This window comes from Taeniopygia guttata, chromosome 3 (genome assembly GCF_048771995.1).
Source record: "Taeniopygia guttata chromosome 3, bTaeGut7.mat, whole genome shotgun sequence".
In the NCBI taxonomy this organism is placed as follows: domain Eukaryota; kingdom Metazoa; phylum Chordata; class Aves; order Passeriformes; family Estrildidae; genus Taeniopygia; species Taeniopygia guttata.
The window spans coordinates 43,189,730-43,205,686 of NC_133027.1; the positions used below are offsets into that span (position 1 = coordinate 43,189,730).

The 15,957-nt window shown below is 32.8% G+C and overlaps 1 protein-coding gene across 12 annotated transcripts in view; it reads left to right on the forward strand.

The window, feature by feature from the left end:
- GRIK2 (glutamate ionotropic receptor kainate type subunit 2) overlaps nucleotides 1–15,957 on the forward strand; it is a 345,199-nt gene that overhangs the window by 239,049 nt on the left and 90,193 nt on the right. For 9 of the 12 annotated variants that reach the window (XM_072926727.1, XM_030267647.4, XM_032747255.3 and 6 more), the window contains one exon: nucleotides 14,540–14,658. In XM_072926727.1, the coding sequence (XP_072782828.1) occupies nucleotides 14,540–14,658 (119 nt within the window). Of the gene's footprint in view, nucleotides 1–393; nucleotides 14,659–15,957 lie in introns of those variants that run through there. The other 3 variants (XM_072926729.1, XM_072926728.1, XM_032747259.3) reach the window with 3 other exon arrangements.

The window sequence follows — 15,957 nt, forward strand, 5'->3', positions numbered from 1 at the left end:
TTTGTGTTTTGCAGTAGGCTTGTTCCTATTGATTCCTTCCACTTACTGAGAGGGGCTCTGGTGTCTCCTGTGATTTTAGAAATCAGAAAGAGTAGGTCCAGGTTCTTTCTTACACACAGCATAGACTACATAATGGACAAAATACATAAGTGAAGTGCACTTTCCTCTGTTGTTTTGATGGTTTTCTTATCAAGTATTTTTTGACTTCCATTTAGAGAGAAGTACACCATTTTTGGTCAGTGTTAGCTTCTTTATTTTATGAAATTTAAAAATTAGACAAAGGAAAATAATTGTCTACACCAAAAATAAGAAAAAAAAAAAAGAAAATAAAAAGTAGAGATTATAAATGAACAAGGGACAGGGCTTCCCCCTAAATTCTTAACATATTTACAGGAAGTGTTGCAGACTGAATGAAGGGAAGGAAGTTCTGATGCAGTTGATCGAATTCAAGAAGGCAGTTCAGCCTGTAAGTAACTCATTCTCCTGTTTCTGACAGCTACACCTAACAACAGTATGTGGCCTTCTTACACTTTTCAATTGCACTCTAAGCAAGAGATCAGACTCTTGCCTGAATAAGTAGTGTGTTATGAAACAAAAATAAAACTGAAAAGAGAATGGTTTTTTTGCATGTTCTGCATTTGGATTCAACTACATACAACAATTTAAAATATAGAGAAAACTTATTTACTGTGCAATATGTGCCAAACCTCAATACTCAAATTTCCAAAAAAGCAGTATTTTTCTCTACTTTACTGCCCCTTCCAAAGAAAAGGTTTTTGGTATTTCTAGAACTTTGTATTTTCATCCATTTTCATAGTACTCACAAAACTGAGGTACAGAGTCCAATTACAGGACTGTGTTTGAGAAGAGAATGTAGAATTCTTGATAACTTACCTTTGCTTAAAGCATATTCTGAGTCTATTTTAAAAATTCTTTTAGATTTTCTTTCTTTTTACTTCCAGTTAACACTTTTTAATTCTATTTGTAGCTTAGATTTGTTTTTATTAATAGTTTTTCCTGTTCAACTTTGAATATGACTCACTGTGTTTATGGCATAGGGCAGAAAATGAATTTTCTGCTGATGTATAGGAGCTCTAAAACAGGGTCTTGGTTTTGAGACTTTATTCTGTTTTTGTCATAATGGAACTAAAATTGTGCCCTAGACATTTGTAGAGTTATTAATCTGAATGCCTGAATTCCAGTTTAGGAAACATTTGTCCAGGCATCAATTGGAATGCACTTCCAGCAGCTACTACATTTTGTTCATATGCAATCCATATGTGTATATTTATATCTACATATGTGTATATATGTAGGTGATGGCTGTGTGTGAGATTTGTATTCAAGTATCCTGATGCTTTTACAATCCTACTGCCAGATGGCTTTTTCTTGAGGCCTCAAGAATTGTGGTTTTTTCCCACAGGTGTAGTGATGGTTAAGTCTGAATACTCTGTACACATGGCAGCTGATCTAAAAACTAAGGAGGAAAGAGCAGTTTACAGGGCCAACTTACAATTTCTCTGTTACCATTCCAATTTACATGGACAGAGAAGATCCTCTGGGATCTCTTGCCAGTGTTAAGATGACTGCTATTACTGTTCCCATGGTAAGCATTATAACAGGGAGTGATGAAGCCAGGCTCTGTGGAATGAACTACAGCTATCTTCCATTGGCCTCAAAGCATGTGGTAAATTAACCTCAAAATCAGTCCTTGTGTTTCTTCTAAAAGAAGTGCATTGTATATTTAAAGAATCATTTTACCCTTGGAGATGCATTTTTGAGTTTAAGTGGATGTGAATATCTGTCTCACTACTCCTGTTTCCCTGTTCCTAATTGTCAATGAAATATCCTCTCTCATTCTTTCTTATTTCTTCATTAAGGCATGATATTCTCTATAAGTCTCTTAGGCAAATAATTTCCTACATAGGCTGTAAATTTATACTTATTGCTGCAGTACATCAGAGCCATCCAATTGTCTTTAGTATTTGTTTTACTAACAGTAGTTGTCGAGCATTGACTTTGGAGGTTTCTGTAGTGTCATCACTTAAAAATAATTTGTTCAAACCTCAGGAGACAATTAGTGATGAATAAAGCTGAAAATAATTTGAGATTCAGCTTAGCAGTTCAAATGTTCACTGATGCCATATGGTCTTTCCTTTCTACACTCTTAGAAAGACATTTAGAATTATATCACATCATGCAGTTATGTAGTTAGAGAATTCCATAAAAATAAAACAGACCAGAAAATTTTCAATGTAAATTGGTGAAATGTACTCAGAGTAGAATACTGAGGAGGAATGCCATTGTTAGGGAAAGAGTCAAACTTTTGACTTAGTGGAACTAGATAATATGTTTCTACATATGGCTGGAAAGCAATTAATTGTCATATCAGGAATATAAAGCTTGGATTATTTTATCCCCAAAGACTATAATAGTGTAAAAATGTTATTTGGTACAAAATATCATATGACCCTATACTGAAACCCACTTTTCTGGAGGTAAAATATATAACTTAAATTATATTAATATTCATGGACACAGTATCCCTCAGTAGCCTCCAAGTGTTCAGTAAATGGCCCTCAAAATTTATCCCTGTGGTTTTACATGAAGAGGTACTGTGTATGTGTAAATGCTATCTTAATAAAATCTGATGAAACACAAGTGTGAGTAACTGCTACCATTCTGTTCAGCCATTACTGTTCAAGATATTTAGCCTCCACATCAATTATAAAATGAGTGAGAATTCTTAAGAATGTAATTTAAATTAATATTAAAGAATCATTACTTATTTATTATTATTTGTTTTAAAGAGTATTAGACTGTTTTTATACTGTAAGACTGCCACTTGATATATGAAGGTATGCAATTTTGAAACAAAAGAATGGCTGATTTTTTTTTAAACTACTGAATTTTTCATATTATGGCTAAAACTTCTGCCACAAATTAATTTATCTTTACTGCTACAGTACAATAATAATGCTCATTACAGTGATGACATTAATGTCTCAGTTGTACTTCTCTTTTGAGCAGTGAGTTTAAAAGGATTCTATAAGTATTAGAAAGATAAAATATTCTTTTTGTATTTTTGAAACAGCTCACTTTTTAAAAATAGTGCACTTTCTTAATTATAGAAAAAATACTTGATTTATAATTTAGTCTTAGTGAAATATGTTGATATCAGTTTATATAGTAAAGAAATTGACCATAATTATTGTAAATTTTATATTATCGCAGGAAGGAAAGAGGAAGACGATGCTCAAGAAATGTTGGTCAAATTGCTAATATAGCAATCATATAGTTGTAAGATGATTTCTTAAATCATAAAAATATTCTAATTTGTTTTGGGATTTTCATTATTGCTATTACACACTACCAAGAAGACCTGAATGGACAAAACTAATCAAAGATGTGTCTTTTTGAAGCAAAGGCAGTATTAACTGGCTTAGAAGATTACAGTGTATGAAAAAAAGTAAAGAGCATTGTTTTTTTTTTAAGAAATACAGTAGGTATCACTGTAATCTGTTTTCCCCTTGGTATAGTAGTGAACAACCAGGTGCTTCCATGCAGCTACATATGACAGGAAAAATCTCTTTGCATGTAGTAATTAGTTTATAGCACCCTATAGCCCAGAGCCCAGCAGGAATTATTTGCAAAAATATAAACAAAAAGATAGTTCTTGTTGTAAAGTAGCTGAGTTGTTTACTGATGGGAAATATTTCTCTTATTTTAGAAATGAATATGGATGGAAAGCTAAATCAGCAGATGTCAAAAGACAGTTATCATGTTTCAGGTTTTGATTTTTTCTTGAGATGAGTGATAAACACAAAATGAAAATACTGCAAGTTTATTTAAATATAATGGATTGAACGAAGTAAGCAAAACTTTATGCTTGCAAAAGAAATATAAGAAAGAAACAAGTTTAAATACCTTTCATAATTTTTCATAAATCTCTTAGAGAATTTTTGAATATTTCTTATGAAGATATACTTTGAATGAATCTAGATTCAGACAGAATATCTTTATTTGGTATCTATGCTGGATCAGTGGTTTATCTAATTTTTATTTGTGCAATGTATCATACAATGCACAGAGCATTGCATGCTCACAGAAAGAAGAATAACTCTCTCAAGGTATTAAAGGAAGAACATAGTCTGAAAATACAGCTGCATGAAAAGTTAAAAGAACTACTGTTATCAACGGCAAAATTCACATAAATATTCCAGACCATAGTAAGGATAAGGGCGTACAATGACACTTTATTTTAATGTTTGTTTGTTTCTTAAGTTATCCTCTGCAGCCAATACTAATATGATTGTGAATATACTTGCTGAATTTTCTAGCTATATCTTTTTTGCTCTTGTGTACATCAACATTCTGTATACCTAAACAAACTGTAGACCATGAGCTGGTAAGGTTTGATTTGTATGTAGGAGAATTTATTGCTACATTAATAAAAAAAAAAAGGCAATGGAATGAGAAAGAGGTGCCCCTTGTAAAGGAGTGAAACTTTTTGTCCTGTTTGTGCTGGTTACTGAATGAAGAAAATTCAGGAACTTGAATTTCGCTTTTCTCTACCCCCTGGTAAATGCTAACGCTGTAATAGAGATTTAATTCATTTAGCTAAGTACTTATCTCTGAGTGTGGGCAGAAATAGACGTGTACAGAAGAGTTAAAAGCTACGAAAATCTACATGAGTACTTCTCTGGAGTACACTCCTACAAACACAACAGGTTGTGGCTCTCAACTTGAAAGGTTTTATTTTTCTTTATTCAGATTAAGTTTTATCTGAGAACATAAAAAGTATCATGAACTGAAGCAGAGATTTCTCATCCAGGACTAGATATGGTACAGACTTCACAAAGCAAGTAAGACATGTTTTTTCCTGTAGAAGAAGGCAAGTCTAATTTTAGACATGACAAAACAAGTGAGCACAAGAAATAGCATGGAAGGTTGGAAGCTGAACAGGGTCGCACTGAGATTACAGGGTTACTTAGCTTCATTTCATGCATATCTTCATAGTATGACTGTTCCATTTGTAAATGACATTTTTAAGCTTCTGTAAGTATTCCAGAAGTATCTGAAGAGTCAGCTAAAAGATGAAGAGTTGTGTCTAAGATTTAGCAGAAGTAAAAGAGGTAATAAAGGGAAGTAATTGTGTATAGAAAATAAGAATCTATATTTGTGTGCATGCTCTTTTGTTTTTCTTTGTGACCTTCTAGCCATCAAAAGATATTCAGATGATGACTAGTCTGTGTAATCTATGTGGAGGCACATTTTAGACTTTCTCTTTTGCTGGATAAGTAAATATTTCTTTGTAGAATAACTCCAGGGCGATGGTTAGTTACTGTTTAAGCCTTATTGTAACTCCTGAATGGGACATGAACAGATTTTTTGTGTTGTGTAAGGGTAGGTGCTCAAACTGTTTACCACAACTCAAATCTCATTTCCAAAAAGAGGATTCTTAATATAGGAAGGGAGCCAATTCTGTTTTGGGGGTTAATTTTGACTTGAACACTGAGGTTCAAGTGTTTGCTTAGACAGTAAATCCCTTCTGCAGTAGGATAAGGAATAAGGAGAGAAAATAGGATGAGCATGCTCATGGGTTGAGATAAAGGCAGGGAGTTGCTTACCAGCTGTTGTCATGGGCTGAAAAAAATTCAGAATGTAGGAAATAGAGGCAACACATTTCTTCAACACCTCAGAAATACTGAGACAACACCTTTCTTACCCCCTTTTCCAAGTTTTACTTTACTCCTTCACTCCAGGTTCCTCTGCCCACCCCTAGACAGAGAAGGGAGCTTGAGGGACAGTTTGTAGTCCATACATAATGGTTTCTCGCTTCTTGCTAACATATGTCTTTGCAATTTATATCCAATACCCTTCCCCCCCTTCCTCTTTCCATCTTCTTTAGCCACCCTTTTTTGTTACTAATGGCCAAGGTTCAGTAGATGAACTTTTATCCTAGATTTTAACTTCTGAGAGAAGTACCCTCCATGTTAGAAGCCAAGTTGAAAACTGCTCAGGCTGAGGAGAGCCTGTAATCCAGAAGTTGCTTAGCTGGCTGGTTAGTCACTAGGTATGTTTAAAAGAGGTTTTCTGTTCTGTTAGGCACAGGACTCATTAGAAGGCTCAGCACTGTTAGTCAGAGGCACACTGATTAATCACTATGCATCCTTGGACAAAACATATGCTTATGATGCTCAGGCCTCTGTTTCTTAATGTTTTCTGTTGTATGATTGCAGGCTTGGGACAGTCACCCCTCAAGATGAGTTTAAAAATCATAAGAAAAGGATGTACATGACCATGAGACTCCTGAAGGCAGAAAAAGATGAAGTCATATAAATATTACTTAGCAACCTCTAAAGCCATCAGTATATTATCAACACTGCTACCATAGTACATCCAAATCTCAACTTTATGCCAGCTTATACTGGCTGCTAGGAAGAAAATTGACTCTATCCCAGTGAAAAAGAATTAACAGATTGCTTGAAAATTAAGTATTTCTAAAAATAGGGATGAGGATTTTCCAAAGTAGTAAATTTTTTATTTCTTCCATTTTTTTCTTTCAATATCCTTAGGGAGGACATATGTGGGTAAAGAATAATAATGTTTTCTGGTAAAGATGTAAGAATGTCATATGAAACAGCTAAATGTAGGCTATTTGGAACAAAAATGCAAATTAAAAATATTAGAAGTATTGTGAATAATCTGTTTTTTGAAATAGCACCCAATTATTACTATCGAGTTGAAGGAGTCAAGGAATACAGATGAAGACTCAAAGATTCTCAGGTATGCTAAGAGCTTAAAGAGCAAAGCCTACAAAGGGGAAATGATGTTGGAGACATCATTTTACCTATATCGCCAAAAAGGTGGCAAAATGTTTTCTAACACAACAAATACTCTAGTTTTCTGAATCGTCACTCAGAACTCAGGAAAGGTTGTGAATCTTGTGAAAACTAAAATGGAAGCAGCTCTTTGAACATCTCCCCTACCATACCATACTTGAGATATCACACAATATCTCCTAGAATATTTTTTGTGAGACTTCAATGTATTTAGCAGCAATCAGGACACATTAATTGCTGGAGAAGTCTCCAATCATTGTGAAGTTCACATGCATTAAAAGATAGTAATTTTAAATAAGTTTTTAGAATCTTGACTGTCAATTAATATTTAACTCTATCAACATTTCTTCTGTTTAAGAAATTGATGGACTAATATTCTGGAAACTGAAAAGTTACGTAAGAACTGAAACTAGCATATATAATTAATTAAGCAATAGGAACTTCACTAGTGTTTCAAAAATTAGGTTGTATATTTTACACTTATTTCCATCGTACATTAATCTTTAATTATTATGATAATATACTGTCTTTAATCCAGAATAGCAATGGATTTTAATAAACTCCTAATTCACATCTGTAAAAACAAATGTTTCAGTTATCATAAAGTTATTATAATTATCATGTAATAGTTAAGGATTTTTATATAATTTATTTAATTAATTTTCATCAAACAAAACAACCTTTATAGTTTTGGTTCTGATTTGACCTATGATTTATCTATGCATTTCTATAGTTCCCTAGCCTATATTTCCTTGGATATTAGAGCAGGACTAGTAGCTAATACAGCAGTAAAAATTGACAAGTCCCAAAAATAACCAAGTATTCCCTGTTGCTGGGTTATATTACTCCTGTATGATTCATGTTGCTTATAGTAGAAGTAGATGAAGAATTTTTATATTATTTGCTTATAAGCTAATTGTGTTTGGTCTTTTTGGTTTTGTTTTTTTTTTTTTCCATTTAGCCAGGAAGCTTAAGTTGTATAAAAATGGGAAAAGATATATTCATTCATATAATGAAGATTTTGTTCTGATCCTGCAGTAGCTTATGTATTTGTATTTTATCTCTGGCTCAATGGGATTTAACAGCATCCTGTTGATGTTTAAAATTAATAGTGCCTATAAGAAATTTAAAGGTCTATGGGGTAAACATATAAAAAAAAAAATTCTGTAAAGTGTGTATAGAACTTGGATATGAATCTTGTGCCTTTTTAGACTTCAGATTGAATTAGATCACCCACATTTAGAAGATTTATAGATTTTTTTTAGCAATATAAAAATTCCCTTAGGCTGAATTTCTAGTCAGTAGAGAGGTGATGATTCAATGCAACTGCTTTAGATGGGGAGTTTTTTTTTCTATATAAAAGAGGTATTAGATGATTAGTTCTTTTCAGGAAGCAGCAAAAGCATGGCAGCTATATGGGGGAAGATGATATGGAAGATGACCACAGTGCAAGCTAGGCAATTACTGTACTGAGAAATGTATCTGAGCAGGGCAGGGGTGCTGGTAATTACGATCTTTGTTTGCAGCCCAGAAGTCATCAGGTGTGACAGTGAATTGACCAGTGTCTTACATGGTGAGACAATGAAGGAGCCAGACAAAAATCTCAGTTTTTCTAGAAGCCATAATTTAGGAAAAAATAAATGGATGCTTTAATGAAGAGAAGCAGTAGCATGTTTTATTCTTAAGTAGTGCAGTATGTTATGATAAAACACCTTGGATATTCTTGAAAAAGTTTCAAAATATTGTAATTTGTTAGTTTTTATGAAGTAAGATACAAAATGAGGGTGTAGGGGTGTAGTCCTGCACAGAAACCTTGTAAAACAGTGATTAGAAGAATCATTCTTACACTCTGCTCTAGTGAATGGGAGAATGTGTGATTTTCCAGAGCTGAGATTAGAGCTGATAGTTTGTTATGTTCAGCAATACCCAGCACTGGATCCATGTGCTCACAGCTCATGAAGAAGATGGGGTAAGATTATTTTGATTTATCAATTTCTGGTCATTAGATGAAGCTTTACAGCTTGTGAAATCTTTCTGCTAATAGTTTTGCAGTAAATCCTGTTTGCTCACTTCTTAGTCTGACTACAAAAGAGATGTCTGTGGGCATATAAGTGGGTAATCATATTTTCTTTACTTTTTTCTTCATAGGCCTGATGCAGAGAAAATGAGGAAATAATGCTGGGATAGTATGCACAGTGTAATTTTGTGCTGTGTCTCTGGCATATATTACTGAGCTATGAGGAATGTGTTGGTCACACCATGCTCTAGATAAGATTTTTGTAATACTGTTTGGTTCTAATTTATTTACATGTTCACTTAAAAAAACCAATATTTACATGGTGTTTGAAATATGATTGAAAAGATTGTAATCTAAATAAACTAAGCACAGCTACCAGTTAATAATCTCATTAGTCCCTTAAGTTATACTTGCATCCTACTTCTTTGCAATCCTGTTTTTTTATTTCCTTTGCCTAAATTCATAATTCCATGAGTATAGGGAAGTTTTCTATCTGACTGCATCACACCAAGAATTAAGTTTATTGCATTTGATTGTTGTCTTATAATTTAAAACTATGTTGTAGAACACAGATTTTTCTTAGCCTTTCAATAGTTACATAACTCCTATTTGGGTCAAAACAGAAAGCAGGATCTTGTCAGACATAAGGAAGAAAATTTTTGTCAGTATGAATTTTTAAATAGGAATTGAAGTCCAGGTGATGATAATAGCTGGTAACTTTCATGGATTTTTAGCTAAATATTCTGTATGAACCTGTGTTTTAAAACACCCTTGTGGGTTTTTTTTTTTTTTTTGATCCTGAGGGACAAAAATAACAAATAACAGTAAAGTCATTAAAAAGAAAAAGAGAAAGAGAAAGAGAAAGAGAAAGAGAAAGAAAAAGAAAAAGAAAAAGAGAAAGAGAAAGAAAAAGAAAAAGAAAAAGAAAAAAGAAAAAGAAAAAGAAAAAAGAAAAAGAAAAAGAAAAAGAAAAAGAAAAAGAAAAAGAAAAAGAAAAAGAAAAAGAAAAAGAAAAAGAAAAAGAAAAAGAAAAAGAAAAAGAAAAAGAAAAAGAAAAAGAAAAAGAAAAAGAAAAAGAAAAAGAAAAAGAAAAAGAAAAAGTTGGTATAGACTATATGGAAAAGTTCTCGATAAGAATTTAACAGGTAGCATGCTGAATATGACTGAATGACCATATCTGATACCTGTTTAGCAAATATCTGAAAGCAACACATAAAACTCGAATGGCCTGTATGTATTACAAAAGTGTCAAAGCCACCTTTTTCCCACAAGGAGCATCCTTACTGGTTTAAATTCAGTTCTGTGTAATATTCCTAGGCAGCTGTGCTTTGGTGTAATGAAAATTCAATTACAAATATTACTCTACTAGTCCATTTTCTCTTCTTTTTAAATTGCAATTTTCTCCTCATTTTAACAAGTCGCATGGCTCTCTAGAAGATACAACTTAAATTAAAAATGCCTTTATTTCCAGATATGACAGTCTATATTAAGCATATCTATTAATTTGCTTTCAAAACATAATACTATATTCATACTCTAATCAGGGATAAACTGACAGGTTTTGATTTGAGAACTATTGAAATTGGTAGAGGGTACCCTTTACAAATTCTCAGCATCTTTTAATTGAGTTGATTTGTATAGAGCATGCTAGAGGGCACCTTTTATGAAAGCAACTGAAAGCAGAAGTCGGTGTGTGACAGGATGTACTGCTCTGAGTGTAGTGGCTGTACAAACACCCTGTGTCTACAATCACATTTAAACTTATCTAGACTTAGTCCTATGGACACTGTATTTTTATTTACAGATCAAAACTGTAGAAACTGTTCTAGTATATCCAGAATAAGTCATGTCTCTTCCTGAGCTTGCCTCAAACTGGACACTGGAAGGGAGGAGTGGGTGCCTGCAGGTCAAGAATTAGCAGAATCTTGTAACATCATCACGAGACTCCCTGTGCCAGGAGTGCACAAAATCAAGCTCCTAAATAAAAAGAGAAGCAGAAATACTAGAAGTAGATCACAGTTAATATTATGACAGGTTCTGAAGTAAAACAGACTCAAGGAGCATAAAAAGATCACCATCCCTGGCTCCAGCACTGATCCAGCTGGTAGGGTGTCCAGGGTCCTATGGGCACCATCTGGGCTTCATGGAGATACCTTTTTATAGCTATGTTTCCCCACCCTGCAGAGGAGTTTCTTGCTTTCTGTGCCAATTAATTATCAGGTGCACATTGTTCTTACAGACCTTTCTGAAAATAGTTTTGAGGGCTTTGGAGGTCTTTGGTGGTCTTGATCCACCTGTACTGGGTCAGCCATTGATCAATAGTCCATGCCTACTTTTTGACCTCTGTACTGTGTTGTGTTAATTTCAGGATCCAGAACAAAGACATTTGTCCAAAAAAATGCTGCCAAATCTCCAATGTACTCCTTCTCCAGTCACATCACATTCTTTACTACAACATGTTCTTAGCAACAGCCTTTGGTTGGCTCCATGGCTATTCAACTATTGGTGTTTGAAACACACACATAAGATCCCTTGTCTTCTGGGCTTCTACGGTAATATTTCAAATGCTGTGTGAATACAGAGTATAATAAATTACTGTCTGTCTCAAATAATTTGCAGTTCTGAAGTAGGTCTGTCTGATCATTGCGCATATTAATTTTAATTTCTCATATCATGGTATATTCCTATAAGTGGAATTAAATTTGACACAAATCTTTCCTGCCTGTGGATTGCTGAGATAGCTGACTTTTAAACATTACCTGCACTAGCCAACAATTTATGGAGAGTACTTGTACCTTTTCAGTGGGTAGCAGTAATTAGGAAAACTGAAATTCAGGTCTTGCAAAGTTCCTTTATAGTCTATTTTTTTCTAGTCTTTCAGATGCCTGAAGGTGTTAGATATTAAGAGATTGTATCTGAAATGTTAGAATAAATACTAATAGAAATAAGTAAATGGGAAGAGTACCTGCTATCAGTGGTCAGAAAAATCAATCTTTAAAATTGCATCCATTCACTGAAGTTCTCTTTTTACTTATGCTTGTTCTTGATTGAGCAAGTGTTCTGCATTTAAATTAGTAGGAAGGTAGTCCATTAATCAAGGAAAGTGATTATTCTCATAATATCATTTATTATACCAAATTTAAATACTGTGAGCAGTTCTGGGATCAGGCAGAAAAATTTTCTTAACAGTCACTTTCTAATAAGAGAAGCTGATAAAAAAAAAATGGTGTTCTTTATAATTGGAAACAAGGGAGGTTCTAAAAAAAAAAAAGTTGTTGTTACGATAACTAAACATGGGAATGATTTTTCCAAGAAGTTGTGGAATTCTTGTCTTTGTATGTTTTTGAGACCTGACTGAACAGTCCCTTATTGTGAAATAATGGACATTGCCCTGAGCAGGATCCTGGCTTAGAAAACCTGCTAGGTGAACCTGTAACTCTGTGATTTATGAATATTTGTTGCAATAGGCTAAACATCATGAAACTTATACACATCTTCAGTACATACAAAAAAATTTATTAAAGGATCCATACCTTAAGATTCTTGCACCTGACAATTTAATATCATAGATCATCCTTAAAATAAGGAGGAACAATAATAATCCATAATAAGTATTAATTTTCCTTACTTCATAAGTAAGAACTCTAAAACTATAGGACTCAGATTGCATTGTTTCTTTTTCCTAAAGGCATCTTGTATGTTTTGTAGGCTCTTTACTCCTTTTTTTTACAACTATGGACAATTTTTCTGTGCTTCAAAATAATATTAAAAAATGATTAAATAAAATAAGCCATCAGAATAAAAAGGTGAAACTACCAAGTTATGTTTTAGATATTTCAGTAATGTCACAGTCACTGTAAATAACACTTGAAAATATATATTTAAATAAAAAAATATTTTATTTGTCTAGCAAACATTGTCTTCACAAGAAAAAGGTGTTTTCCAATTTAATCTTCAAATATCTCTCAACAAAAGGGTATAAAAACCTTCTTCAGTTTCACTGAGTGCTTGATTTCCAGGTTTTGTTGGATTGACAACAACATGACATGAAAGATACTTAGATTTTTAATGAGACAGTAAACTTTGGATCCAGTTTTATTGTAAAGTAATAGAAGAATTCAGGTCACAATGTTTAATTAGAACCCATTCAACACTTTTGAACATCATATCAGTATTACTTTGGAGATCCAAATGAAACAGTTCTTTGTCAAGTAGACACTTTTAAGACAAGAGGTGCTTTAACATTACATTAAGAGCTTCAAAGTGGAACATTTGATTTTCTGTATTATGATGTGTTTGAAATATTATTGTGAAGAAAATCCTATTTTTCAAAGTGACAGATGAATTATTCAGATAGCTTTGATTATAAAATACATCAAAAAAGTTCTTTCATAAAGGCTGCCTATCCAAGGGTTTTTAACAGAGTGGCTTTAATGATTTGAGAAAATATGAAAACATTTTAATATTGATTTAATAACTAAAAAATGTAATTTTAAAAATTATTGTGCTGGTGTCTTGTGCTAGTTCCATTCTACGGTGTTGTGATTTTAATTTTTTTCTTTCAAATATATTATGCACATGCATATATTGCACTTGTATTCATTATCAAAAATTTGGAGACATGATTTAAGCATAAAATAAAACTTCTTCTCAGTAGTGTGCCTCCAAGTCCAGGCATGATTAAAACTCCTAAATGATTAGAATAATCCTGCACATTGCAAGTTCTCCAAAAGTATTATGAGGAAGAGAGAACTGAAAATCTTTTTTTTTTACAAAAGAAATTGTAACAAAGAATAATTTATCTAGACATGTTTGCTTGTTTTAGCTACAATTGATAAAATAGCATTTAGATATGAACTCATCAAAATGCACAGCAATTGCAAAGACATGAATTAAAACAAATTGATTGTATATAATCAGCTTGTAATCTATTGCCAGACTTAGGCATTTTTTTACTATCTCTGTTCTATCTATTTTTGAGATAATTAATTAAATTGTCTTTTCCTTTATGTTTATCTTTTTCATTTTTTTTTTCTTTTCTCAGAGCCTGGCCCTGAAAGGTGCTTGTGAGTGTCCCCAGCTTCTTTTAGAAAACCTTTCCAGGGATGCTACTGTGCACCTCACAGGACAGGATGAAATTCCTTTAATTTCCTATAGTATTTTTTTTTCCGTGAATTGTAGTGTTTCATGATTAACAATGTCACTTTTACTGCTAACTATTTATTTTCTGTTATATTCATTATTTGTAATTTTGATGATATATTTTTTATAGTTAATTTCTCTGATTTAACACATATTAATTTTCTTTCAAGATGCAAAATACTGGAACAGTGGTTATAAGAACCTAATCCTAAATGGGACCAATTGCCTGTAATTATATTGGTGTCAATAAAAGAATAAGTGCTTTGATATTTACAGGTGGCATTTGGAACATTTCAGAGCCAATCTGTATGCAACTTTATTAGTATTAGCAACAGTTAAAAATGTTAATCTTCAATATTGTTTTATCTTTAAATATTGCTGTTAAGTATAATGCAATCACACTGTAAAAATTTTCAATCACTATTTTCTTTATAACATCTCTTGTTTTTCTTTTTCTTTTGCAGCAGGTTTGCTGGATAGACTTTGTGATGGCTGCATTTTAAATCTGTTCTTCTTTCTCTGTCAATTACCACAGGTTTAGTCCCTATGAGTGGTATAATCCACATCCTTGCAACCCTGATTCTGACGTGGTGGAAAACAATTTTACCTTGCTAAATAGTTTCTGGTTTGGAGTTGGAGCTCTCATGCAGCAAGGTATACGACTCAGTCTGCTCTTTCTCTTGGGCACCATGTCCCACTTTTTGCTGGGGGTAACAGTTCTCTGGTGCAAGTCACTTGCATGGGTGCCTCTGTGCATGTAGCCATAAACCAGCTTGTTTTATGGTTATCCAGACATTCCCAACACCTTCCAAATTAATCTGAAGAGAAATAAAAAATTTAAGACTTAAAAAAGTACAGCATAGCCATATAGTTTATTTCCTACACAGGAAACCCTTACCACATAATTAAATGAGCTAGACTGTCCATTACCTAAAACCCCTCTGTTTAAACAGCCTAAAAATGACTATACCTTCATCAGATAAGACTATGATGTATCTTTTAATCTTAATTTTAAATTAGAATCTAGAATAATTTTATATAATATATATTTTATAGATTTTAAACAAATCTATAATTTGTTTAATTTTGGTCTAGAAACCTTTCAACTACAGAAAGATTTCATCTAGTAGCTAGAACCTATAAAATAAAATAATATAGGAGATTTAATCCTGTCCAGCCATAATTTATATTTTTATAATCAGGATGACCATTCTTAAAGATTTAAATAAAATGTCTGAGAACTGAGAAACTGATGCCATTGCTGACAATAAAATTGGCAGTTGTGTGGTCATAGTGCTCAGAGTAAAACCAACATCCAGTTTTAACTATAACTGTCTTAGTAAATTGCTTAAGCACATTCTGAAAAATCTGTAATTTCCTTGCCATATTCCTCCTATTTTGAAAGCATACCAAATATAAAGATACATAAAAATAAATCACCATTTTATTGCCCTTTTCCATAAGGATTTGAACACAGTCATATAATATCAGACACATTTGAATAGCACAGATTAATTTTTTGCTCTGACATTTCACTGGTCAGTATAGTGTAACACAAAGATTGTTAGTCCTATTAAAGAACTATTAAAAGGAATATTTTTTCTTTCTGGAAAAATAACTATTGCATATCCCCCTCAAAAATCATAGAAAATATTGGCAGGAACAAGTACATATGGGTAGAGTTGTTTTAATTGATATACCTGAGCGATCATTTTTAAATCTTATCATTTTAAGTACACCAGCTATAAATAAATCCTGGTTTTAACTCATCAAATGATTTCATGAAGCTTTCCTGTAACTGCAGTAAATATTCTGTCATATATCAGGTAGGAAGTCTTAAAAAGTCTCTAATGCCTCAGCAAGAAAAGTACTGTGCTCAGAAAAACATGAGTTAATGGGTAGAAAGAAATCAGGTTTTCAAATTAGAAATAAAAATACATCTATAGTTGGCTA